At 43.7% G+C, this 25273-nt stretch overlaps 1 protein-coding gene across 1 annotated transcript in view; it reads right to left on the reverse strand.

Moving 5' to 3' along the window:
• The window catches only part of LOC145416941 (serine-protein kinase ATM-like), a 505436-nt gene that overhangs the window by 86039 nt on the left and 394124 nt on the right, over positions 1 to 25273 (reverse strand). Inside the window, exons 38-46 of the mRNA XM_080285796.1 lie at positions 23070 to 23468; positions 22724 to 22826; positions 19898 to 20144; positions 18918 to 18982; positions 14335 to 14542; positions 13872 to 13982; positions 11581 to 11745; positions 8945 to 9154; positions 2157 to 2307 (exon numbers count right to left, since the gene is read on the reverse strand). Coding sequence (XP_080141922.1) covers positions 2157 to 2307; positions 8945 to 9154; positions 11581 to 11745; positions 13872 to 13982; positions 14335 to 14542; positions 18918 to 18982; positions 19898 to 20144; positions 22724 to 22826; positions 23070 to 23468 — 1659 coding nt within the window. The remainder of the gene's footprint in view (positions 1 to 2156; positions 2308 to 8944; positions 9155 to 11580; positions 11746 to 13871; positions 13983 to 14334; positions 14543 to 18917; positions 18983 to 19897; positions 20145 to 22723; positions 22827 to 23069; positions 23469 to 25273) is intronic.

Here is a 25273-nt window from a genome sequence, read left to right on the forward strand (position 1 = left end):
GTTAAAGTCATATCGTGATAAGAAAGATATCTGATAGATATAACAAAAAACAAACTAAAAAGGGCACTAGTAGCTCTGATTCGGAAATCTTGCTCTGATTCAGAATTCTCACTTCGATTCGGAATTCTTACATACCCCAACATAACAAAGAGACTCGAGCATGACATCATAGAATGGTTGCTCTATGCGTGGCAGGTACTGCACAGCTGGTCTGACTCACGGCTTTGTTTCTTTATCATTATATTCTTGGTGAATATTTTTCTACAGGAAGGTAAAAAATTTTGGTTTTTGCCTAACTTCAACTCATCACTTTGGCTTTATATTTCCTTTGTTTTCCTTTCACGAACATACTATGATAAAGTACGACTATTCAGTTTCAAAATAACACCACAATCAGCATCCTATCAGAAAAAGTGTATTTACAATGACTGGACAAAGAAAAACACTGCAAAGTGAATATGCGGCCAAAACTAAAATAAAATTGTGCTTCTCTTTCCTTTTGCTTTACTGCACAATAAAATACAAAAATTACCATAATCTATACATTATGTAAAGGTACTTTATTGTATTTTTGCATGGTTTAAACCAGATTTACATAACTAAATTAGTTTTTTTTTCCGAATATTTTTCTACGGCAAGGTATAAAATTTTTGGTTTTTGCCTAACTTCAACTTGTCATTTTGACATTTTATTTTCTTTGTTCTCCTTTTTTGAACATACTACGAAAAAGTACAACTATTCATCTTTAAAAAGACACCAAAACCAACATTCTATCATGAAAAGTGTATTTACACAGAGGGATTGAAGAAAAATATTGTGCAGCTAAGATGTGGGTCAGTGTGAGAGTGGCTGACTCTAGCATAGACTTTTTTTTTTTTTTTTTTTTTTTTTTTTTAAGATAATGAATGGAGGAGGAAAAACAACATAAAAATAAATAAGTCCATGTGCCTAAAGGCATCTGCCCGGCCCAGAAACCTGATTGGGATAATATTCAGCTCAATCCTGCATCATCCCTGAACATGCTTTGGGTTTCATTCACACGGGACTTATCTCGGAAAGATCATATTGCATCTCTTGTAAAATCTGCATCCAAGAGATTAGGTGTGCTAAGCCGACTCCGTGCCTTCTTTACCCCTGCACAGTTGTTGACTTTATACACGGGTTTTATTCACCTGTTTAGAGTACAACTCTCGTGTGTGGGAAGGCTCCCCACATACAGCTCTTCTCAATAAGGTGGAGTCAGAAGCTATTCGTCTCATCAACTCTCCTCCTTTTACATCCCTGAACATGCTTTGGGTTTCATTCACACGGGACTTATCTCGGAAAGATCATATTGCATCTCTTGTAAAATCTGCATCCAAGAGATTAGGTGTGCTAAGCCGACTCCGTGCCTTCTTTACCCCTGCACAGTTGTTGACTTTATACACGGGTTTTATTCACCTGTTTAGAGTACAACTCTCGTGTGTGGGAAGGCTCCCCACATACAGCTCTTCTCAATAAGGTGGAGTCAGAAGCTATTCGTCTCATCAACTCTCCTCCTCTTACTGGCTCCCTTCAACCTCTGTCTCTTCACCGCACTGTCACCTCCTTATCTCTTTTCTATTGCTACTTCAATGGTCACTGCTCCTCCTAACTGTCTGCTTGCATACCTCCACCTCTACAATGGGAGCGTAGTGCCTGTCTAGCAACAAATTCTCGTTCCTTTTCTATCCAACTCTCTAATGCAAGAGTTAACCGTTACTCCCGGTCCTTCATTTATGCAACAGGTCAACTCTGGAACTGTCTCCTTCTGTCTGTATTTCCTACTTCCTATGATCTCCAGTCTTTCAAACGCAGTGTGTCCAGGCACCTCGAAATGAATGGATCTTGAATTTGGCACTCTTTTGTATTGTTTTTTATTTTTTTCTTGGAAGGAAAGTTTTCCGGGCTCAGCCTTTGGTTCTTTCTTCCTCACATAAAAAAAAAAATAAATCGTTGTAGCGATTTATCACATAACAGGGCGTCATATAATGAGGCTGCACTTTACTACAGCTCTATTTCCTCTCCACAGCACTTTGTCATGACTAGCATTGTATTTTAGTGTCTACAACTCCACATTCAAAAAGGAGAGATGAGAGATTTAAGCCAAGTCAGAGTAAAAAGGATATGTTACCAACCACTGTTACCCTCCAGCATGTTGACGGCGACACTGAAATAGTCTCGGATGGCTTCTTCTGGGGTGCTGCTAATGGAGTCTATCAGCAGGGATCCATACATTGTCAGGGCCTCACACAAGAGCTGATGATAATCTTGTCCTACAGTTCCTTCCTGTATAAGTAAATCTTTGTTATTAAAGTCTGTTTAACCTCATCTGACAAACACCCTTAACCTCTTTCAGCTAAATGAATGGCCAAATGTAGTTAGACTGTAGGATAAATCTGACCGTTAACCGAGAGACTCATTCCTACCTCATCATTAAAACTTATCAAATTTCACACAACCATGACAGAGGCATTAATGAACAGTACAGAGCCCTCAAGAACAATCTCTTGAGAGTTACTGATGTAATGAGGCATCTAGAGCCACAGGGGCATCCCCGCCAATATACTGGTTTGAGTTAGGTAGGGGAGACAACAGGCTTAACCCTCTTCTCAGTGATAGCACTGGTTGCCGTACAAGATTCAGCCTTTTGGACGGTGGTAGAAGGGCTCAAAGTCACGTGGGGGAGCAGATCAGAGCCAGCCAGGCATCCACACCACACAGCCTAAACCAATCAGCATTCTTCCTATCTGCCACTCCCCCAGAGCAGCCAATCAGCGAGCATGTGGCCCGCCTGGCATGCCAGTGAGGCTTTTCTCCCGTGTTTACTGAGGCGTATAATTATTATGTATTGGATTTTTACCCCATTTATCGTAGAGTATTGGTGACAAGATGAGCTGTTGTTATTGAGGTTGAAGAGGGGGGGGGGTGACAAGATAAGTTCATCACGTAGTGACAGTGAGGAGGTGGTGTCTATAACCTCTCGTAGGTGTCAGAAGTGTGTGGAGACGTGGAAAAAGATAGAAAGGAAGAGGAAAAGAGACAGTGGTGAGATGTATACGTCTGTGAGGGGACAAGTAATGGCTGCGAGGAGGGGGCGTGGCACCAAGGAGGCAGAGTTGGATGTCGATCTACTAGATGACGACCCAACCATTTAACCCCCCACTGCCCCTCCTCAATTTACTTAAGCACTACACTACTTTTTCTTTTGGAGAGTGTTGTTATTTCAATCTATTATGGTAGAGGAAAAATAATAATTGCATTGATTTCAGTTTTAGTTGTAAAATACGTGAAATTACCGTAATAAGTATTCGTTTATTAAGTGAACTGGAATCTTCAGTTAATAAAGTTTTGTACATTAATACATTCTTTAATATTTTTTCTGGTATGTTTTTAAATCCCTACAATATGTCATTATGCCCGCTAACAAACTGGGGGTTTGGTTTACAGCACATTTTGTGGTTACGGTTATTATTTTTTTGCATTTATTTGCTTTACATGTACAGTATAGGCGTTGATGATCATTTTCACGTATAAAATGTTTGTTAATTGCCTTTGGTTATGACGTTGTCATAAACACAACTTTAAAGCGTCATAACTCAACATTACATTTTGGTGCTGATGCCCCTTTGGTTCTGGACGTCTCATATGCGGTTAGACGAGGCCCACTAAGACATAAAGTAACTTGGTGGTGGGATGAGGGTGTACAAGCTGCATTTAAGGAGAAAAGAAGGCTTTTCCGGGAATGGAAGAAGGGTGGTAGCAAGGAGGAATACTTAGCTGTCAAGCGCAGGGCTAGAAGAGAGGTATACAGGGCAAAGTCTGAGTCACAGAGACTTTTACTTGATAACCTAAATCATGGGAAAAGGAAAAATACGATATTTAAGGTGGCAAATCAGATGAAGAGGGATAATCGGGATATTATAGGTGAGCAGTGTGTGAAGAATGATGAAGGAAGGGTAGTGGTGAACAATGAGGATATTAAAGATGCATGGAGAAAGCATCATAGCCGGTTGTTGAATGAGGAGTCTGACTGGGACAGGGAAGGTTTGGAGCCAGCAGATCCAGTGTTTGGCCCTTGGCCTTTGATTGATGCTGCTACTGTGAGTGAGGCAATAGGCAGAATGAAGGTGGGGAAGGCAGCAGGTGTGTCTGGGTTGACTGCTGAAATGTTGAAGGCCTCAGGAGATACAGGGGTGAGGTTAGTCACTGACCTGATAAATATGATTACTTATGAGTGTGTTGTCCCAGATGATTGGTTGAAGAGTGTAATTGTAAATGTGTGTAAAGGGATGGGTGATGCTCTGGAAAGAGGAATTTCTATCTATCTATCTATTGCCAGACGCCTCAATCCCGTTTGGGGTGGCCACAAACAAATCGCCTCCAAGTCGCCCTGTCCCCTGCCATTTCACTGCCCTGCTCCCAACTCACACACCCCTCTCTCATATACCTCTCCACCCCATCCCTCCATCTCATCCTCAGCCTCCCCCTCCCTCTTCCCCCCTCCACCTCACTCACATACACTCTCTTCGTCAGTCTTTCACCCTCCATCCTCTCCACATGGCCAAACCACCTCAGTGTGTTCCTCATAACGCATCCTATCACATCCACATCCACACCAAAACGCTCCTGTATATCCTCATTTGTCAGAGGTACAAGGTAGGGTAGTGGATGTTGGAGTGGCCCTGGTGAGAGAGGATAGTGTTTGGAAACTCCCTGTACTGTTGTTTGCAGATGATACTGTGTTGTTGAGTGAAGACGAAGGGGAGCTGCAAGGCTTGGTGGATGAGTTTGAGAGAGTGTGTAAGAAACGGAATCTAAAGGTGAATGTAGGGAAGAGTAAAGTGATGGTCTTTGAGAGAGGTGAAGTTAGTGAATGTACAGCGAGGTTGGATGGTGAGGAATTGGAAAATGTGAGTACGTTTAAGTACTTGGGTAGTGTGATGAGTAGGGATGGAGGTTTGGAGGGTGAAGTGCATGAAAGGGTACAGCAGGGAAGAAAGGTTGCTGGTTCTTTGAAAGTAGTGATAAGAAACAGGGAAGTGAGCATGGAAGTGAAAAAGTTACTACAAAGAGGAATTTACAGAGGTATAAAGATCAGATAATGGAGAGAGTTCTAGAAGGTATGATTAGAGAAAGAGTGAATATTGACGAGATGCAGTTTGGGTTTATGCCAGGTAAGGGGACCACTGATGCCATATTCATTGTTTGACAGCTTCAGGAAAAATATATTGGGAGGAAAAGGGATCTGTATTTTGTTTTTGTTGATTTGGAAAAGGCCTTTGACAGAGTCTCTAGAGAGGTGGTGAAGTGGGCAATGAGAAAGCTTGGCTTGGAGGAGTGGCTGGTTAGGGTGGTTATGGCTATGTATATGGGTGCTTGCACCCAGGTAAGAGTGAATGGAGATATGAGTGATGAGTTTTCTGTGAACACTGGTGTGCATCAGGGGTCAGTTTTGAGTCCCATGTTGTTTATCATGGTACTTGAAGCCCTCTCACATGACTTCAGAAGCGGACTCCCATGGGAGATGTTGTATGCTGATGATTTTGTGTTGATTGTAGAGAAAGAAAGGGAGGTGAAGAAAAGATTTAGGAAGTGGAGAGATGGTATGGGGGCACAAGGGCTTAAGGGTAAATGCAGATAAAACAAAAGTGATGATATCTAGAGTTGGCGGTGGTACTGTCAAAGACGAGGGAGAGTGGCCACGTGGAGTTTGCCACAAGAGTGTGGGAAGTAATTCCATCTTGTGCGGTGTTTGTGATAAATGGATGCACAAGAGATGTAGTGGTATCAGAGGTAAACTGCGAGATAATGCTGATTTTATGTGTACGGCATGTCGGGGAGAGCAGGTGGAGATTGTCAGGTGTGAAAGGATTGAACTTGCTGGTGAATCTCTTGAGTGTGAGGAAGAGTTTTGTTATTTGGGAGACATGTTGTGTGCTGGAGGTGGGGCTGGAGCTAGCTCTGTGGCTAGGGTGAGAAGTGGTTGGAAGAAGTTCAGGGAGCTCTTGCCTCTCCTGACATTGAGAGGACTCTCCCTACATGCTAAGGGGTCTTTGTATGCAGCATATGTTAGGAGTGTAATGCTGTATGGTAGTGAGACCTGGGAAGTAAAGGAGGAGGATATTCGCAGGCTCAGACGTACAGAAATGACAATGATTAGGTGGATGTGTAGTGCGTCTCTGCGTGCAAGGTCTGGGGGGGCTGGGTTTACGATGGAAGAGTTGAGAGGTAGGATGGGACTGGAGTGTATTGGTTTTGTCATGAGGAGAGGTAGATTGAGATGGTTTGGGCATGCGGAGAGGATGGGGGATGATAATTGGGTGAGGAAGGTGAGAAGTGTTAATATTGGTGGTGGGGTTATGAGGGGTAGACCAAGAAAGACATGGGACGAGGTCATTAAGTGTGACCTCAGGGTTAAGGGACTGAACAGGGAGGCTGCAAATGATCGTGCAGCATGGACAGCTCCCATTAGGTGACCAAGGCCGACTCATGCAAGCATGTTAGAGCTTTTTAAAATGAAACGAAACAAAACGAAACATGACTATACTCCATTTCACCAAGTTTAGCACCATCAGCAATGTTGTCAATGCCTGTAATGATGATGTAAATCCTCTGCACTAGGTGAACCTCTATTTATTACCTGAAGAACCAATATAGACAACACAAAAAGGTATATTAAGTACTGCGGACCTTTATCAATGCTACAGGTGTTGACGACATCACTAATATGGTGCCAGACTTGGTGAAATGGAGTATAGGTATTTGGGCTGCCTCTTTAACCCCTTCATCCACTATGATGTGATTCATGTCAGGTAATTACGTACTCCTGAAGACGCACGGCGACACACATCACATTACAAAAACAATCTCATAAACTGGCATACGGACATGATTTAGGTTCTAAAAATTGCCTCCTAAAGTCCCATTTTATCATGAACCCAAAATAAGTTTTTTGGAATGTAGGGAAAAAAAAAAAAAAAAAAAAGTCATTCAACTGCCAGTCAAACTTCCTCCACCATGGAAAGCATTGTGTATAAACACATCTGGCCAGAAAATTACTGCTGTGTATGAAAGGGTTAACTCGTTCTGTACAATGATATTTCTTGTACTATTCTCTCTTTTCCTCTAACTGGTTATACAAATGTCCCAAAACTCTTCCTCTATCTCCCATAAGGAGGATGATGGACTGCCAGACCAGAGCAACTTCGCAGTCAACAAGGTTCACATTCAGATGTGCCTGAGGCTGCTGCTGCTACTACTACTACTACTACTACCACCACCACCACCACTACTACTAAGTCTGTTCAGAAAATATCCAACCTTAGGCTCTAAAAAAATAAATAGCTAACCTGTACTAGGACATTAATCCCCCTCAAGGTAGGCCCCTTCTGACTTAATACATGCATCCCAGAGTTCTTTCCACTGCCTGAAACTTTTTTCAAAGTCGGTTTTCGGTATCTCCTGGAGGTTTCTTGTCACATTAGTCATGATCTCTCTCATCTCAAACTGGGAAACCTTCAGCTAAGTTCTGAGCCTGAGGAATAACTAAAAGTTGCATGGAGCCATGTCTTGTGAGCAGGGAGCCTGCTGGACTTGCGGGATGTTGTACTTGGACAAAAATTCCTGAATCAGTTGAGAAGAATGGGCAGGGGCACTGTCATGGTGCGGTTTTCAACTTCCCACTTTCCAAAGGGCTGGTCTCTTCTGTCGAACTGTGTCACGATGACGACGGATAAAATTGAAGTTGTAATGTTTGTTGACAGTCTGACTTCCTGGTGCGTATTTGTCATGCACAGCACCATAATACTAAAAAAAAAAAAAAAAAAAAAAAAAAAAATAATTAATAAAAACTGTCAATATGCAAGTGCATTTCACCTTGCTGTGGACCTGTCGTGCTTTTTTTGGCCAAGGCGACCCTGCATGCTTCCAATGGGATGACTGTGCTTTAGTTTCTGGGTTGTATCCATACACCCAAACTAGGTGGTTATTTATTTTTTTAACCCCTAAAAGAGGGGCATCGGAATGTTTTGAGAGATGCTCAGGACAGGCATAATCGGCGGGTGGGATATGGTGGGGGATTTGTAGGGGGGAGGTGTGAGGGGAGTGTGGGGGTTGTGGGGTGATGCAGGGATAGGGACTGGGTGCTTAGGTGAGGTGAGGGGTGGGGGTGGGAGGATGATGGGTAGGGGTGGTAAGAGGGGGTTGGGGAGGAGGTTTAGGGGAAAGGGATGGGGGTGGCAGTGGGGGTTGGAGGGGTGGGGTGGTTTGGGGTGTGTGAGGGGTTTTGGAGATTGGGGTATGGGTGTGGGGGTGGGGGATGGTGGAGGGTAGGGGGTTGGGATGATGGCAGTAGGGGGAGGGTAGTAAAGGGTGGGGGATAGATGGTGGTGGGGGGATGGTGGTAGGTGATTGGGGGTGCTGGGGGGATGGTAGGGGGAGTGGGAGGTGGTGGGGAAAGGTTGGGGGATTGAAGGTTGTGAGGGGTGTGGGGGATGGGGGTGGGGGTGGGGAGGGTAGGGGTTAAGGGTGGTAGGGGGCAGTGGAGGGAGCTGGGGGCAGTGGGGGTTTGGGGGTGGGGGAGGGCAGGGGGATCAAGGTGGGGGTGGGTGGCAGGTGGTGGGTGGGTGTGGTGGTAGGGGGGTGGGGTGGGTGGGGAGGATTTGGGGGGGTGGGGGTGACCACTTATGCGGACACGCATCTTTTTGGCCCTAGTACCCTTGGACAGCATATGCTGACACCCGTCTTTTAACGGTTAAGAGCCTAACATCGGATAATTTCTGAACAGGCCTCTTACTACTACTACTACTAATACAATTACTACTACTGCTACTAATGCTACTATCACCACAACCACCACTACTACTACTACCACCACCACCACCACTATTACTACTACTACTGCTACAATTAGCAAAAGACTAACCTGCTGAAAATAATCAACAATGGAGTGCAAAGGCTGTACGGCCATCAGCGCATCATCATACTTCTTTGCCACCCTCGCCTCCTCCAGACTCGTGAGCCAGGAAGCAGACATGGGTAGGGACCGACTCAGCTGATGTGCCTCCATCACCGTCCAATAGCACTCAAAACCAGCCAGCACATCCCCTTCACGACCCAGCTTGCTCTTGCTTAGCTGTACAGGGAATAGATGATGTTACAGCTACGATGGTACAGTTATGGTAATTCTGGTGATGGCAGTACACATATTGTTAATACTGTACTGCAATGTGTATCACATCACTGTGCCACATATCATTTAAATGGAATTGTACTCACGCATAAGGAAAAATTTCCCAAATACTGTTGTACAGTGGCCTCTCCTTATTCATAGCTCCTCTGTTTCTGGCTTTGGTTATTTTGGGATTAATAATGTCGTGTCAAAATATGATAGTTTAAAGAGTATCTTAGGATGATTTAACAAGCTGTTCCTAAATAATTTGAAATACACTTTAAACAAATAAATGCTAAAATATGACATTGGTTCTGGTGCACTGCAAAGGGTTTTTAGGAAATCACATACAGTGGTTAATTATGACTACAAAGACAGAATTTTTATTTTATTATTATTATTTTTTTTTTTTTGGTAGGGTGGGGTGGGAGTGGGGGTACCAAATATTCAAGGATTTCACCATTTGTGAGGTATCTGTTAACCCCTTAACCGCGGGGCATCACTTTCATGACGCTTGGGAGCAAGGGATTATACCGCGGGGTGTCGCTTTTGTGATTCTGTGTTATTTTGAATTCACCCGGGCTTCCAAGTGGGGGCTTGTATCATCTATCAGTACTGCCAATGTCCAACACTAGTCAGCACTCCTAATCTCATCTGTACTCCCATCCATTGTTGACAATTTAGCCATTTTGACCCGTTCTTGACTCCCCTCCCTACCCCCCCTCCATTACCCTATCCTCTCGCCTGCCCAGCCGTGCTACGCTAAGTAAATCTTCCCTGGAAGTTTTCACTGATTTCATCCATTGAAATAAGCCCTATGCCCTATTCTTATACCAAATAATATATACAAGAAAGAAATAAGGTAAGTGAGAGTGCCATACACCTGGAATTGGCTAATTATCACCTGACAACACCTCACATGCACTTGTTCGCTAATTTTCGCTGTTTTTTCCCCTTGAAATATGCCGTATAATCTATTTTCGTAATAAATATACATATAAAGAGGGAAGGGAGAAGCCTAAGTGATATTTACATTCACCTGGAACTACCTAATTTATAATGTATTGTCTAGATTTCCTGCCAATCATTTCAGTGAAATACATAGCTGTTTCAAGAGCTACGTTGGTAGTACTGAATATCCCCTAAGTAGGCCTCTACCCCGGCCCTCCCTTATCAGTTCTCTCTCATCTTCCGAAGTTGAGGTACGTCTGTTTCCTCTTGCTGACTTCAGGGCCTTTTTCACCCCCATGCAAAGGGCCCTGTGACCTTTACCCCCTACTAAACCTCGTGTGGAAAGAGGTAAAGGGCTGACAATTGATAAAAGAGTGACTACGATCTTTCTATTGAGTAAAACAGTGCAAGTGGAATTGTAAATAATGTGTAAACAGCAAGTGAAAGTAATGAATGTAAATATACGTGAACAATGGAAAATAGTTTTATAAGTTACTTCAAGTGACAGTGCATAACACAGTGTAAATAAAACAGAAATGTAAATAATTAACGTAAAAAAAATAGAGAACGTAAATAGAAATGTAAATGAGTAGTATCATAAGAATACGAGTATATACCCTAGGAGTAATGAAAGTGAAAGTTTCACTCTAGCATGTCTGAATACTATGAGTTATGAGAGTGAAGATGAAAGTGACATTCACTCTCAATGCTAGTATACAGGACGAGAAAGTGAATGCTACGTATTTTACTGAAAGAAATTGAATCCCTACAGTGACAATAAACTAATACTACTGAAGGAAACTTATGGATAAAGACTGTAGATATATATAAGTGTTATATAGTAATAGAAATATAAAGTGTGAGGGGTTTTATGAATAATAAATGACAGAGTACCAAGAGCGAACTAGCGCAAGTGCGGCGGTCAGACGCGCTCATAATTTTCATTGCTTTCACAGTGGGTTTTTTTTTGGAGTATGGATCCCAAACTACTTGAAAATCATAGAGTAGTGTTTATAGTGTTAATATCTGGCTGTGGTAATCATATTACGGGTTGTCGGGAAGTGTAAAGTGGAGACTTCGTTACCCAACTTCAGAGGTCTCCACAAGTCCTACGGTAACAGATGAAGGCTCAACAAACATTCCAGGAGAAAGCTGAAGGTATGTGCCATAAGCATATGTAATTTTAATATTCTAGGACTAATAACTGATTTTTGGCAAATATTATTAGAGAGTCTGTCGGAGCCCGAATAACCCCGCGGCACACGCACAACATCGGTAAACATGCCCGCGGTGTAAGGGTTAAGCATCTCCTGTGGGGAACCACTTTGATACTTCCATTTGTTTATGATCTTGTCAATGTTTCGGACACAAGCTGTGGATATAAAACAGTGAAGATCTATCAGGTGATAAGTAGAGACAGTGAATTAAACCAAGCCTACCAGAACATCATGAAGGAGGGCAACTAGGTCTTGGGCCACACACCCTGCTGTTATCGCCTTCAATGTTGAGACTTGCGCTGCCATGATGGGCTCATGGTACTGCTGTTCAATTCCATGTTCTTGCCTAATCCACCTGTCTCTAATATTCTTTACACACATGCTTAGCTGAAACAAACACAAATGGATTGTATACAGTGCAGCCACAAAAATTTGAAGTATTGTACTGTATATGTGGCGATGGACAGTTCTAAATTCTGCAGATTTTTAACTTTATAACTAGAATTTAGCTATCCTTGTCTAATCTTGTCATCAAGAGTCTATGCTGTATGTAAATTTGGCAGGCGAAACTATCTACTGCAATGTCTTTCTTTCCTACTCTTAAGTATTATAAGCTGGCTGTCCTTGCCTTACCTCACAGTCTACAGAGAGATATATCTTTGACAGGACAAACCTCTGGGCAAAATTTGAAAGAAAAGATGGCTGTGATTTAAAATATCATGACATTCAAACTTTAGATGTATATGAACTTTTGAGGTTGGCATTTTCAGGGCTGCATTGTACTGGCAATCCTCATTTAATCTCTTAAATTAGATGACATCTTTTTCATTTATTTTTGCATTTCTAGATGATTATACTCAGCTTAGGAGAGACCTCAAGAGTCAGCTTGTTTTCATCTGATGGAACTGGGCCACTCGTGCAACTTGAATACTAAGGCTTGGTTGTATGAAATTTGATGAGCCTTAGTTATGAGTCTCCTTGGTTACTAGTCAAATCCAAACTTCAATCTGACTACACTTGAAAATAAACGGAGCTAATAAATGTTGATGATTTCTCTGAGTTGAAAATAAAGACTATTACTGTGATGGGGATAGTGAAGGCTAACTGTGATGGGTATAATGAAGGCTAACTGTGATAGGGATAATGAAGGCTAACTGTGATGGGTATAATGAAGGCTAACTATGATGGGGATGATGAAGGCTAACTGTGATGGGGATAATGAAGGCCAACTGTGATGGGGATAATGAAGGCTCACTGTGATGGGGATAATGATGGCCAACTGTGATGGAGATAATGAAGGCAAACTGTGATAGGGATAATGAAGGCAAACTGTGATGGGTATAATGAAGGCTAACTGTGATGGGGATAATGAAGGCTTACTGTGATGAGGATAATGAAGGCTAACTGTGATAGGGATAATGAAGGCTGTGATGGGGATAATGAAAGCTAACTGTGATGGGTATAATGAAGGCTAACTGTGATGGGTATACTGAAAGTTAATTGTGGTGGGCATAATGAAGGCTATACCCAACCCCTCCAGTTTGAAAAGTCTAAGTTAAATAAAATCATCCACAAATTATGAAAAATAAAAGTGGCAGGTGGAACCACTCAACATCCACTCACTCTATGTAGCTCAGCCTTAAGGTGACTCTACACTGAGTGACAAATTGAATGGTGTCTTGTAAACCAGGAAACCATTTGCTACATTAGGAGGTAACAACCACAACTAATGCCTGGTGGTCTAGTGGGTTAAGGTGTACCAACCAAATGGGGACTGCAAAGGCTGACATCCTCCATGCTACAACCTACAGCAGTTCAAGTCCAACTGTTACAGTTTTTTTTATGAACAGATGACACCTATAAGCTGGTGTATAGATTTTTATTTATTTATTTTTATTTTTTACTCTGTATAACTGAGCGAATTTGAAGGAGGGAGGAGGTGAGGTAGGCCAAGGAGAAGGTGGAGAGATATGGTGGATGAGTGTTTGAGGAAGAGAGGTTTAGAAGTCGGTGAGGCTAGGGAACTGACAAAAGATCGAGCTGGCTGGATGAATGTTGTGAGGAGAAGTGCATGATCAGGGATTTAGGCACCCCTTGTAAGCATGGCAGCATCCAGATTGACTCAATCAGATAAGTTTGTGTGAAGCTGCAGAATGTGGTGAATGTTTTGGCATATCCGGTAGAACCAGGATTGCGGGGTCTTGAATGATGAGTGGATGGAAGCGTGGCCTATTTGGATTGGGCAAGTTTGTGCTGTCTGGACATTGCTACTCCTCACCCTGCCCTTGGGTGGGAAAGGAGGTATGGATGATGATGATGATAATGATGAATGATAATACTCTGTTTTTCCTTTTTCTGTTTCATCTTCTTAGTAAAATAAAACAAATTAAAAAACACCTAGTAAAATAAAACAAAATAAAAAACAAAACTGATTGGTGTTTACTGCTCACATAATGCTCCTACCCAAGAAGTGAAGACTGACTATATGTTGTGGTATCTTGATAGATACTTACCTCCACTGGGTTGCTGAGGCAGGATACACACTCTGCAGCCATCTCAATCTCTGACAGCATCTGCAGCTGACTTAGAATTGGGTAAATGGAGCTACTGCTTTCCACTCGGTTCTATGAATAGACACTACATTACAACAAGAATTCAAAATGTCTTTACAATGGAATGCCAAGCTAATGCTTCATATATGACAAATTAATTTCTGGTTCATAACCGAGGAGAAAAAAAACATCACAAACAACTTTTAAGTGAAGCAACTGTGGTAATTCATCAGTAATCAATTACCGTATGATGGAACTTTATATGAACGAACTTTAAATAAAAATTACTTGAACACTAGAACTGAGTATCAAAATATATCTCCATCTATCTGTCTAATAAACCAGTATCTATCTATCTATGAACAGTATTCACACAGAAAATGTCATTCTAAGCACACAGAAAATGCCATTCTAAGCATCTTACAAGTTTAAGTCTGCTGATACTTCTCCTTCGAGCACAGAGGATGTGATGGTGCATGGATGACTGGTTTCTGTGCCTAAGGGAGTTAAGTGCCTTGAAAAGAGAGCTGTGAAATCCCTCGCCCTCCTCATCGCACAAAGCCTCCTTCTCCACCATCTGATCCTCGCATGGTGTGTCATCCCACTTGGAGAGTCGCCAGGCAGTCTCCCGGCTGTGCACAAGTAATTACTGTGAGGTGGAGTCAGTATTCCAGGGGATGAGTGGTGAGTAAATCAATGTGTGGTCCATTTCACTGGGCATGCTCTTCATTGGCTCTCCTATTATCATGTTTTTTTCTTTTTTTCTCTTTCTTGATACTAACTTACCCCAAATGTGGGTGGGAAAAAGAGGTGGGATGATAATATTTTCAAGATGGAGATAGAGTGGGGTGAGCTGGAGAGGGGGCAGCCTGATGGCCGAGGAGATGGTAACAAGGAAGTAATTAGTCTGTGCCCATCCCTTCCAGGATTTAGGTGTCTGGTTTTAGATGGATAGATTTACCAGGATAATTAGCCTCTTCAACCCAATTACATATTGTTACAACCCCATCCCATACTGTTACAGGCTCCAACAGCAGTACAGTAGTTTTGTACTGGAAGGACGTGACCCACTGAGTTGTTCTTCCTATGGTCAGCCTTTCGGTGCCCAACAACAAGATCAGCTCAGGTATGGTAAATAAACACTGGCTTCTCAAATTTGCAGTCTTTATTCACCAAATAATTACACTTAATTCTTGCCAACTTCACTGTTTTCACATGTACTGGAGCTCAACAATCTTCACTAACTGCACTGACACTGAACTAAACTCAAACTGAACTGACACTCCTTTAGTCCCTTCCCCATCCTATTATAAGCTTCCTATATACTAGAATGATCTGTTACATTCTCAGTGAAACAACAATTACCAACTTGGAGACATCCAAAATATCCAGGGTTTTCTCAAGCTCCATAACACTCTAAACTATTTAGCATACAAACTGAGATAAAATTACATAATTTAACAAACAATCACATAAATAAAATATTAGAGAAAAAGAACACAAAAATTAACCCCTAAAGACCTATGCCACACGATCGTGCTTTTGTGTAATCTGACATGCCAGTCTATCACGCATGATCGATAAAGAAAAACTGGGGGAGGGTAACTGCTCCTTTTGTGACGTACCGTATACGGGATCAAACCAATGAGAGCTAGAGTGTCTTGGGTGGTATGGTGTGATTGGTCCCCTAAGGTGAGGGAGAAGGAACCCCCCTACCACCACCACCATCACTTTACCTTCCTCAGCCCCATTGCATCATCTCCACATTGTCCCCTCCCAACCAACCATACCCCAACATACCCCCTACAGCAGTGTGTGTGCATAGCAACCCTTCTCCCCTCTCCTTCCTCCCCCTCCCTCCTCCTCCCCTATCCTTCAATCCTCCTCCCCCCTCCAGCCAGACACACTCCACCTCCACTTTCGCCTGGCTTGTTTTGTTGCTATGGGCATATGCCACACTGACATTGCATGCCTAAGAAACACTTCACATTGACATTAGTTATATATGCATTTTCTGTACATATTCTATTTTCACCCATGGGGGACAGGTAACTTTTTTGCATCTTTGACGGGCGATTGCGCAATAACTACTTGGTCAATCTGGCTGAAACATACATTTTCAGGTGTGTAAAGTCAGTCTCTTGAACTATGGAAGAAAAATATTTACCTTGGTGAAAGTAAAAAAATCGACCCGGTTTTGCGGCTGGAGTGACAGACCTGCTGAGCGAATTGCGTACTTTAGGGGTTAATGTACAACTTACAAAATACCTCCTCTCACAAACAGCAGGCTAACTGGCAACTCTGACATATATCTGAAAAATATCAGAAGTACTAAGAACCTTCCAGTACAACCTAACTAGCAAATCCTACTTCTTAACATTACCCCCTCTCTAATCCTTTGTTGTCCTGACAAAACTACACAATGTATACAAACATAATGTATACAAACTTAATCATCAATCCAGACAAAACATTTAATTATACACAAAATAATCCTGCAACTTATCAGGTCTTCTCCTATGCTGCTTCCGAAGACGACCGTGCTCCTCCAAACAATCCACTCCTCTTGGAATGTCTTCGTCCCCTTCCTGATGTACTTCTCCTCTTCGGAAACTGTCACCAACCTCTTCTACTTCAGCTCCTTGGCTGCGGGAGAGCATGGTTCCTTCGAGATGTCTCAGCTGTACTGTCCTGGCCCATGGTACTGCCACATACAATTTACATGTACCACCTTTGGGAGAGACTTCCTGCCTCCCAGTATCTGGTACGTTACATCTGATGGGAGGTCCAACACAGTGTAAGGCCTGTCCCATGGGCTTTGCAGCTTCGATGAGTGTCCCTTCTTCTGTTGAGGTTTGTATAACCACACTCTGTCACCATCCTTGAAGATCACCTCGCTTGTACGTTACGTCTGATGGGAGGTCCAACACAGTGTAAGGCCTGTCCCATGGGTTTTGCAGCTTTGATGAGTGTCCCTTCTTCTGCTGAGGTTTGTATAACCAAACTCTGTCACCATCCTTGAAGCTCACCTCGCCTGCCTTGGCATCATACTTACACTTCACTACTTTGCCTGAAAACTTTAGAGCTTCTTGGACTTGATGATATACCACAGCCAGCCTTTCCTGAAGATGCTTCACACAGCTGGAGGTGTCTGTAGGCAGCTCTTCACCAGGTGGTCTTCCCATTAACAAGTCAAAGGGTAAAAGTAACTCATGACTCTGCATTAGTTTTGCTGGGGTGCAGCCGGTAGACTCATGGAATGCAGACCGATATGCCATCAGCAACGCAGGTTATTTCTGGTCAAATTCCATTTGTCCCTCTATGCAATACTTGATCAGTTCTTGTCCCAGGGTCCAGCTGAATTTCTCCACCATATCATCTGACTGTGGCCTTAGTGTAGCCATCCTGGTCTTCTTATCCCCAGTAATTTGCAGCATTCACGGAACACAGGAGACTCGAAGTTTCTACCCTGGTCTGAATGTAGCTGCTATGGCATCCCAAAACGACTGAAGAACTGGTCAACCAACACCTGAGCGACAGTCGTAGCCTCTTGATCAGGCATGGCATAGGCTTCTGGCCACATTGTAAAGTAGTTCATGGCAACACTCATACAAGCAAACCTAAATTTACGATACCCTTAGATGCGATGCCCTGGAATAGTGACGGGGGTAGAAATACCACCCTACCTCACCTATCGTAGGCCTACTCCCAGTTTTGTGATGGAGTTTGACCTTTTTCTTACCAACTTGTTTTTACGAATTTTGTGTTTAGGTTGATTTATAAACTATTTTTTGACCTAGATTAATGTGTTTTTGTCAATGGTGGAGTGGCCACTGTCATTTGGGGTATGGATTCTTGCCCATCAGACAAGGTACAAAACAGTGTGGGCAACTAGGTGACTCAACAAAGAATATTTCATGTTTGACCACTCAACTGTCATCTAACCTATCATGGAATACACGATAACAATTTTAAATGAATATTAATAATTATGAAAACCTTAGAGAGTAAATATTTCATGCACTGATGAAAACTGCGACACTGATAAAGCATGTGTTTACATTCAGGTTGTTCAGGAGAAAATGCTTTGAAAATACAAAGGAATTTCTAAATAAATGTTGGAAAATAAGATAAAAGAAAATAAAGGATCTCAGCAACCAGAGCAGTGACTAAAACAACATAAAAAGGGGCCTTTGAATAGACTATCCCAATCGCATAATCGATCAATAAATCATGTGTTTACATTCAGACTGTTCAAGGCAAAACGCTTTGAAAATAGAAAGGAATTTCTTTAAAAATGTTGGAAAATAAGAGAGAAGAAAATAAAGGAGCTTAGCAACCAGAACAGTAACAAACACGACATAAGGAGGGGCTGTTGAACAGGCTATCACTATCGCATCATCGATCGCATTCCCCGTCAAAACATCAACGATTCTCTATCACAACAATTCGCACTTTGGAAAATTCTGCATCATTCATACATTATTTTTATGCAAAACAAATATTTATTTTATTGTCCGGGGACCGTCTGATGGTGGGTTTGTATACAATGCTGATGCCTATTCTCTACTGAGTTTGAATACAAGTCAGAGAATGTATCCTCCTGTGACTCTGACTAGGTACAAGTGAAACAGGCACTGGTTTTAAGCTCAGATCAGCTTCTGTTAGACTGACTTTAAACTTTTTTTTGACTCATTTGGGTGGGTTTAGAACTTGGTTGGGGGGAAAACCCATGGCTCAAAAACACATCCTTATACTTAACATGTTAAATCTACCCCGTGATAAGATACCCCGCCTAGCAATGAGTTTTTACTTAACCAATTGCATCGTTAAACCGGGGTAAGCCTGTACACTGGTTTCCTCTTTCAGTGAGAGGCAGAGGTCCAGCAATTTCCACCGCAACTCTTTCCATCAGTGTACCCACTTGGTGCAGCTGAAGAGGGGAGCAGTCACGTTTCTTGGCACAACATACATCACATGCCCAACACCACTCTTCAACATCCTGACTCATGCCAATCCAGCAGAACCTCTGTTGCAGCTGGCTTGGAGTTTTCTTCAATCCCAGGTGCCCACTAGTGATCAGGTTATGAGACTCATCCAAGATCCCAGAACTCATTTTCTCCAAAACTACCAGTCCCCAATACTTGCTGGGGCCATCGGGTGTCTCCCACTGACGTTCCAGTACTCCATTGTTTAAACAAAGAAAGTCCCACTGACTCCAGTAGCTCTTAGTTGCAGGGCTGAACCTGGAAACCTCTTCCCAAGATGGTTGCACTGTACTCCACTACAACCACTCTAGCACTGGTTGTAAATCTGCATCCTCCATCTCCAACCTCTTCAGGTCTTCTTTATCTGATGCTGGCCCTGTCACTACAGTACAGTGGCATTTCTTGCTAAGATTCCCTTTCCTAATACACTGCTTCCCATCTGTTCTTCCATCTTCTTGCACACAATCCATCAAGGTTCTCTTGTATTTCCTCAGTGGTGGGGCTTCTTGGGAAAAACTGAATGGTTGTTTTCCTCTTGTCACCAGCCTTTACTAATTTACCTTCATCCTTCTTGTCTTCTACGGCCTTCTTGCAATCCTTCTCAATTGGACAATTGTAGCTGAAGTGTCCCACCTCAACACATGTTCGACAGCCATTTGCTGCAATTGTGGGTTTCCTTGTACTGTTCCGTCCTTGCTCCACCTTCCATTTGTAACAATCCACCTTCTTGTGTCCTGGCTTCCTGCAGAACCAGCAACCTCCTCCAGTTTTTGCCTGTTCCCTCTTCCACTTGTAACAGTCCTCTTTCCTATGTCCTGGCTTTTCACTGTACCAGCAACTTCCTTCAAATTTTTCTGCTTCACGTACCTGCCCCTTTCTTGCCTTGAATCCAGCACTACAACCTGCCTGAAAAGTGGATGTACTGGACCTGATGTAGGACTCAAATTCCAGAGCTGTGGCTAGTGCTTCTTGCATGCTTCTGGATTGTGACTGCTTCACTTGCACTTTCAACTCTGCACCATCAAGAGCAGCCATGAACTGGTCCTTCAGAAGAATGGCCAACAGGTTAGGTGCAGCTCCAAGATACCCCTTATGTGCCATGCTATCCAGGTCATGAGCAAGTTGCTGGGGGGATTCGCCTTGAGCCTGTACACGGGTCTGGAATCTTGCCCTGTAAACTTCAGTCCGGTACATGGTCCTATATCTGTGCTCCTGCACTTCTACTAGTCCTCTCCTCCACTGACATCTGCCCAAGAATCTCCACTGTGGCACCCTTGAGGCTAGCAGCAAGTTGCAATGCCCTCTGCTTATCATCCCAACCATTCTCATCAGCAAGTAACTTAAACAGTGCACGGTAAGTTTACCAAGATACTTTGCCATCAAATTCCTGAGGTTAAATTTTTAATTGAAGCCCCATTATAGCCATACATTTCACTGCTTTAGGGTCTAAAAACTAGGGCATCATAACTATGTCCGGGACTCAAAACTCCTACATTCTGTTCATTCAGCCTTGTAATGCTACCTTTAGATGCTTGGGATTCATCAAGATTTACCATACACTAGCCATTATTTTCCTATGTTCCCTGTACACTAATCTCTGGCTCAGCAGTGCAAGATTTTTCTACAGCCTCAATTCTCTCACTAATTATCTTTAACTGGTCATCTACATGCTTCAACTGGTCATTTAGATGCTGTCTGCACTCCATCATGTTATTGCTTACCTCACACTTCTGCTGCTGCAGCTCAGCATATACCTCCTCCTTCAACTGCTGTTCTTCCTTCACTTCCCCCATGAAGACATATAGATGTCCCTACATCCTTAGTTGTAACTCCATCTGTTGCTCCTGCAATACCTCTTGAAGCCGTTCATACCGCTCCTCCTGTTCTTCACTTTGTGCTTGTAGTTGTTCACTCTGTGCTTGTAGTTGTTCACCGAGTTCTTTCTGTCCATCACTTTGTGCTTATAGTTGTTCACTGAGTTCTTTCTTGAGCTCTCTCTGTCCTTCAATTTGTGATCGCTGTTGTTCACTTCATGCTTATAGAAACTTTGTAATTGCAGCCAGAGATGTCTCCTCTTGCCTGGCTTGGCCTCATGTCTATGCACCTTCTGCCTCCATGTCAAAGGTTTAACTCACTGAAGCACTCTTCTAATGATCCACAGTCCTGGCACCACTGTTATGTCCCCGTCTCACAATGCCACAGGCTCCAACAGCAGCAGTTCAGTATAGCAAGGACGTGGTCCATTGAGTTGTTCTTCCTATGGTCAGCCTTTCAGTGTGCAACAACAAGATCAGCTCAGGCATGGTAAATAAACACTGGCTTCTCACGTTCGTGGTCTTTATTCACTAAATAATTACATTTAATTCTTGCCAACTTCACTGTTTCACATATACTGGAGCTATACAATCTTCACTAACTGCACTGACACTGAATTAAATTCAAACTTAAATGAAACTCCTCTAGTCCTTTCCCCATCCTTATATAAGCTTCCTATACACTAGAATGATCTACTACATTCTCAAAGAAAAAACAGTTACCAACTCGGTGACATCCAAAATATCTGGAGTTTTCTTATGCTCAGTAACACTCTAAATTATTTAGCATACAAACTGCACAATTGTTGACTCTATACACGGGTTTTATCTGCCCCTGTGTGGAGTACAACTCTCATGTGTGGGGAGGCTCCCCACATACAGCCCTTCTCAATAGGGTAGAGTCAAAGGCTTTTCATCTCATTAACTCTCCTCCTCTTACTGACTCCCTTCAACCTCTGTCTCTTCGCCGCACTGTTGCATCTTTATCGCTTTTCTATCGCTACTTCAATGGTCACTGCTCCTCTGAACTGTCTGCATGCATTCCTCCACCTCTACAATGGGTGCATAGCACCTGTCTAGCAGCAAACTCTCATCCCTTTTCTGTCCAATTCCCTATTGCAAGAGTTAACCGTTACTCTCAGTCCTTCATTTATGCAACAGGTCAACTCTGGAACTGTCTTCCTCTGTCTGTATTTCCTGCTTCCTATGATCTCCAGTCTTTCAAATGCAGTGTGTCCAGGCATCTCGAAATGATTGGATCTTGAATCTGGCTCTCTCTTGTATTCTGATTTTCTCTTGGAAGGAACAATTTAAACATTGCAGATAAAAAGAGCACAAAAATTAATGTACAACTTACAAAATACCTCCTCTTGCAAACAGCAGGCTAACTGGCAACTCTGACACGTAACTGAATAATACCAGAAGTACTGAGAACTTTCCAGTACTACCTAACTAATCCTGCTTCTCAACAATATTATTCACTTCAATCTGCCCACCATCAGACAATTTTATTCCAACCAGGAAGAACCTCGAGTACGGAAAGGCTATACATAATACATGCAGCTATACATTTTCTCCGAGCTCGATAAAATCATCTGGATTAAAAAAAAAAATCAAAGCGAAAGGATTAACCCATCCTGTCCGGGTGTCATGTATTCACGTCCTCCCAGTGCCGTCCAGGGGTCATGTATACATGATCCAGTAATTCATGCCCTTGTTTGAATATCCAGTCGGTTATTTCCAACACATGCAGCCACTGGCAACCCTCCGGCATGCATCCCAGTCATGCTCCAGTTGCCTGCGTACCTCCATCATGGATAGACCTGTGCAAAAAGTTTTTCCTGTGTCCAGACCCTTGGGTGAGCACCAGCATCCACCGACTTCAACACCAATGAAGTCTAAAGGCCCTAGAAGGAAAGGCCTTAGTGACAGTGCGATAGGGAGGGAGTTGGATCTGCCATTATCGTCAATAGTGAGTGGGGAAAGTGACTCCTCCTCTGAGGAAAGTGACATCACCACGCTGAGTGTGCAAATGTATGCGTCAGAAGAGGCGAGTGACCGTGAGTTCTCCGCTGTGCGGCAATGTCTTCCCTCGGCACAATCATCAGCCTTTTCTGATGAAAAAGGGTCAGATGTTACTGATGATCATGCAGAGAGGGATATTTGCACGGTGGAGAAGGTGGAAGGGGAGGTAGGGAGTGAAGAAAGGGAGGAGGTGGAGGATGGCGGGGGGAGGAAACGCTGCAGGCTGAGCCACACACCAGAGCGGCCTACCGCAGAAAGTTCCACCCATCCTCCACCAACACTAGCCTCTCCCACACAGCATGCATCAGTACCATCATCCCCACATGCCTCACCAAGCCGGTTTGCTTCACTATGTGCCTTGCCACGCCGGCCAGCCTCATCACGTGGCTCGCCACGCTGGCCTGCCTCATCATGTGGCTCGCCACACCAGCCTGCTTCATCATGTGACTCGCCACGCTGGCCTGTCTCATCATGTGGCTCGCCACGCTGGCCTGCCTCATCATGTAGCTCGCCACGCTGGCCTGCCTCATCATGTAGCTCACCACGCTGGCCTGCCTCATCACATGGCTTGCCACGCCGGCCTGCTGCATCACGTGGCTCGCCACGCCGGCCTGCCTCACTACGTGCCTCACCACACCGGCCTGCCTCACCATATGCCTCACCACGCTGGTCTGCCTCACCATATGCCTCATCAAGCCAGTCTGCCTCACCATGTGGCTTGCCACGCCGGCCTGCCTCACCACGTGACTCATCACCACAGCCAAGTACATCAGGCTATGTTGGTGCAGGTACACGCCGGCAGGCACATGCCCATCCATGCCTATCACCATCACTATCACCACCAACCACGATCACCATCACCAGCATCGTCACCATCACCTGCCTCATCTAGTGGTAAGTCGGTGGACTCACCACCACGCCGCCATGCTAGGGGCCGTGGCAGGGCACAGGGCAGGCCATGGGCATGGCAGACAAGGCAGGAACTATGGGTGGGCAGACTGGAAACTTTTGCCTGGGAGGAAGGGACGAGGTTCCAGCCCAAGGTACCTGCGTTTGACGAGACAAATGCAGGTGTGCAGCCAGAATTCCCCTGTAATCAATCTTCTTCTGCAGTGGATTTCTTCCTTGCACTTTTCACAACAGCAGTGATGGATTTCATTGTGAAAGAAGTGAATGCATTCAGGGAAGTCTGCTGTAATTGAGGTGAAACCTCACACCTAAGAGAGAGTGCAAAGATGAAAGAACGGACAGCGACAAATGTTGGCGAGATGTGTGTTTGGCTAGCACTGACTATGTTGATGCTTGGTGTAAGAATGCCCAATATACATGATTATTGGCTTGTGGATGATATTCCAGCTACCCCCGTATTTGGTAAGTATATTCTACAGGACTGCTACCTTGACATTCTCAGGTACCTGCATTTCTCCACGACCCACATCTGAACAACAGGCTGTGGAAGATTCACTTGATTCTGGAAATGATGAAGGAAAAATCTCAATCCTATTTCTGGCCATTCCAGAAGGTTGTTATCGATGAGTCATTTGTTCTGTTCAAGGGACGTCGTGCCTTCATTCGGTACATTCCCTCAAAGAAATATCGTTTCGGAATAAAGTTTTTGTTTTGTGTGATTGCAAGACTGGGTACGTGCTTGATTTCACTGTGTATACAGTGAGTGATGTGGTGTTGTCGAAAGACAATCCCCATGGCTTCTCTGGCTCAGTTGTGAAGAAGCTGATGGACAGGTACTGCAGTGGCAACCATATCCTGTTCACCGATAATTATTACACGGCACCAATTCTTGCAAAGTACCTGCAAGAACACAAAATTGAATGGTGTAGCACTGTCTGAGAAAAGAGGAAGCACTGGCCACCCTTTCCCAAGGGCACAGTGAAGCAGAAGTGCAGGACCTTGAAATCAAGTAAACTCCTAGCAATTCACAGGCATGATAAGAGAAAAGTAAATGTCCTCTCCACAGTCCATGAAGGTAAGTTGATTGACACAGGCAAGGTCGATAGGAGAACGAGGCAACCAGTCTTAAAGCCTGATGCCGTTATCGACTATAATGTGAACATGCAACTCGTTGATAAATCTGATATGCAGATCGGCACCATCGACTGTCTGAAGAGGTGCTGTAAGTGGTATAAGAAGGCACTCTTACATGTACTGGACATCTGTGTACTGATTGCGTTCATTCTGTATAGGGAAATTACACGGACCAGCACATCCCTTAGACAGTTTAAGATGGATGCAGGTTACTGCCTTCTGGAGAGATAAGGCCAAGTACCGTAATGCCTTCTATGAAACAGTCACAATGTGCAGCAACTGCCTGACCGGCTACAGTGCAGGGACTACCTCAGTAGGCATTACATGGAAGCACTGCCTCCAACAGCTGCAGGCAAAGAAGCCTTCCGGCGTTGATATGTTTGCGTTAATTCATCGCACCAACCACAGCACCGCCGTATGACAAGGTGGTGGTGTGCTGAATGTGAAGTGGCACTGTGCACTAATTGTTACTTTGGTTTTCACTCAAAGACCG

Source organism: Coenobita brevimanus, chromosome 108 (assembly GCF_032717465.1).
Source record: "Coenobita brevimanus isolate Jiangsu-jjx chromosome 108, ASM3271746v2, whole genome shotgun sequence".
Classification (NCBI taxonomy): Eukaryota; Metazoa; Arthropoda; class Malacostraca; order Decapoda; family Coenobitidae; genus Coenobita; species Coenobita brevimanus.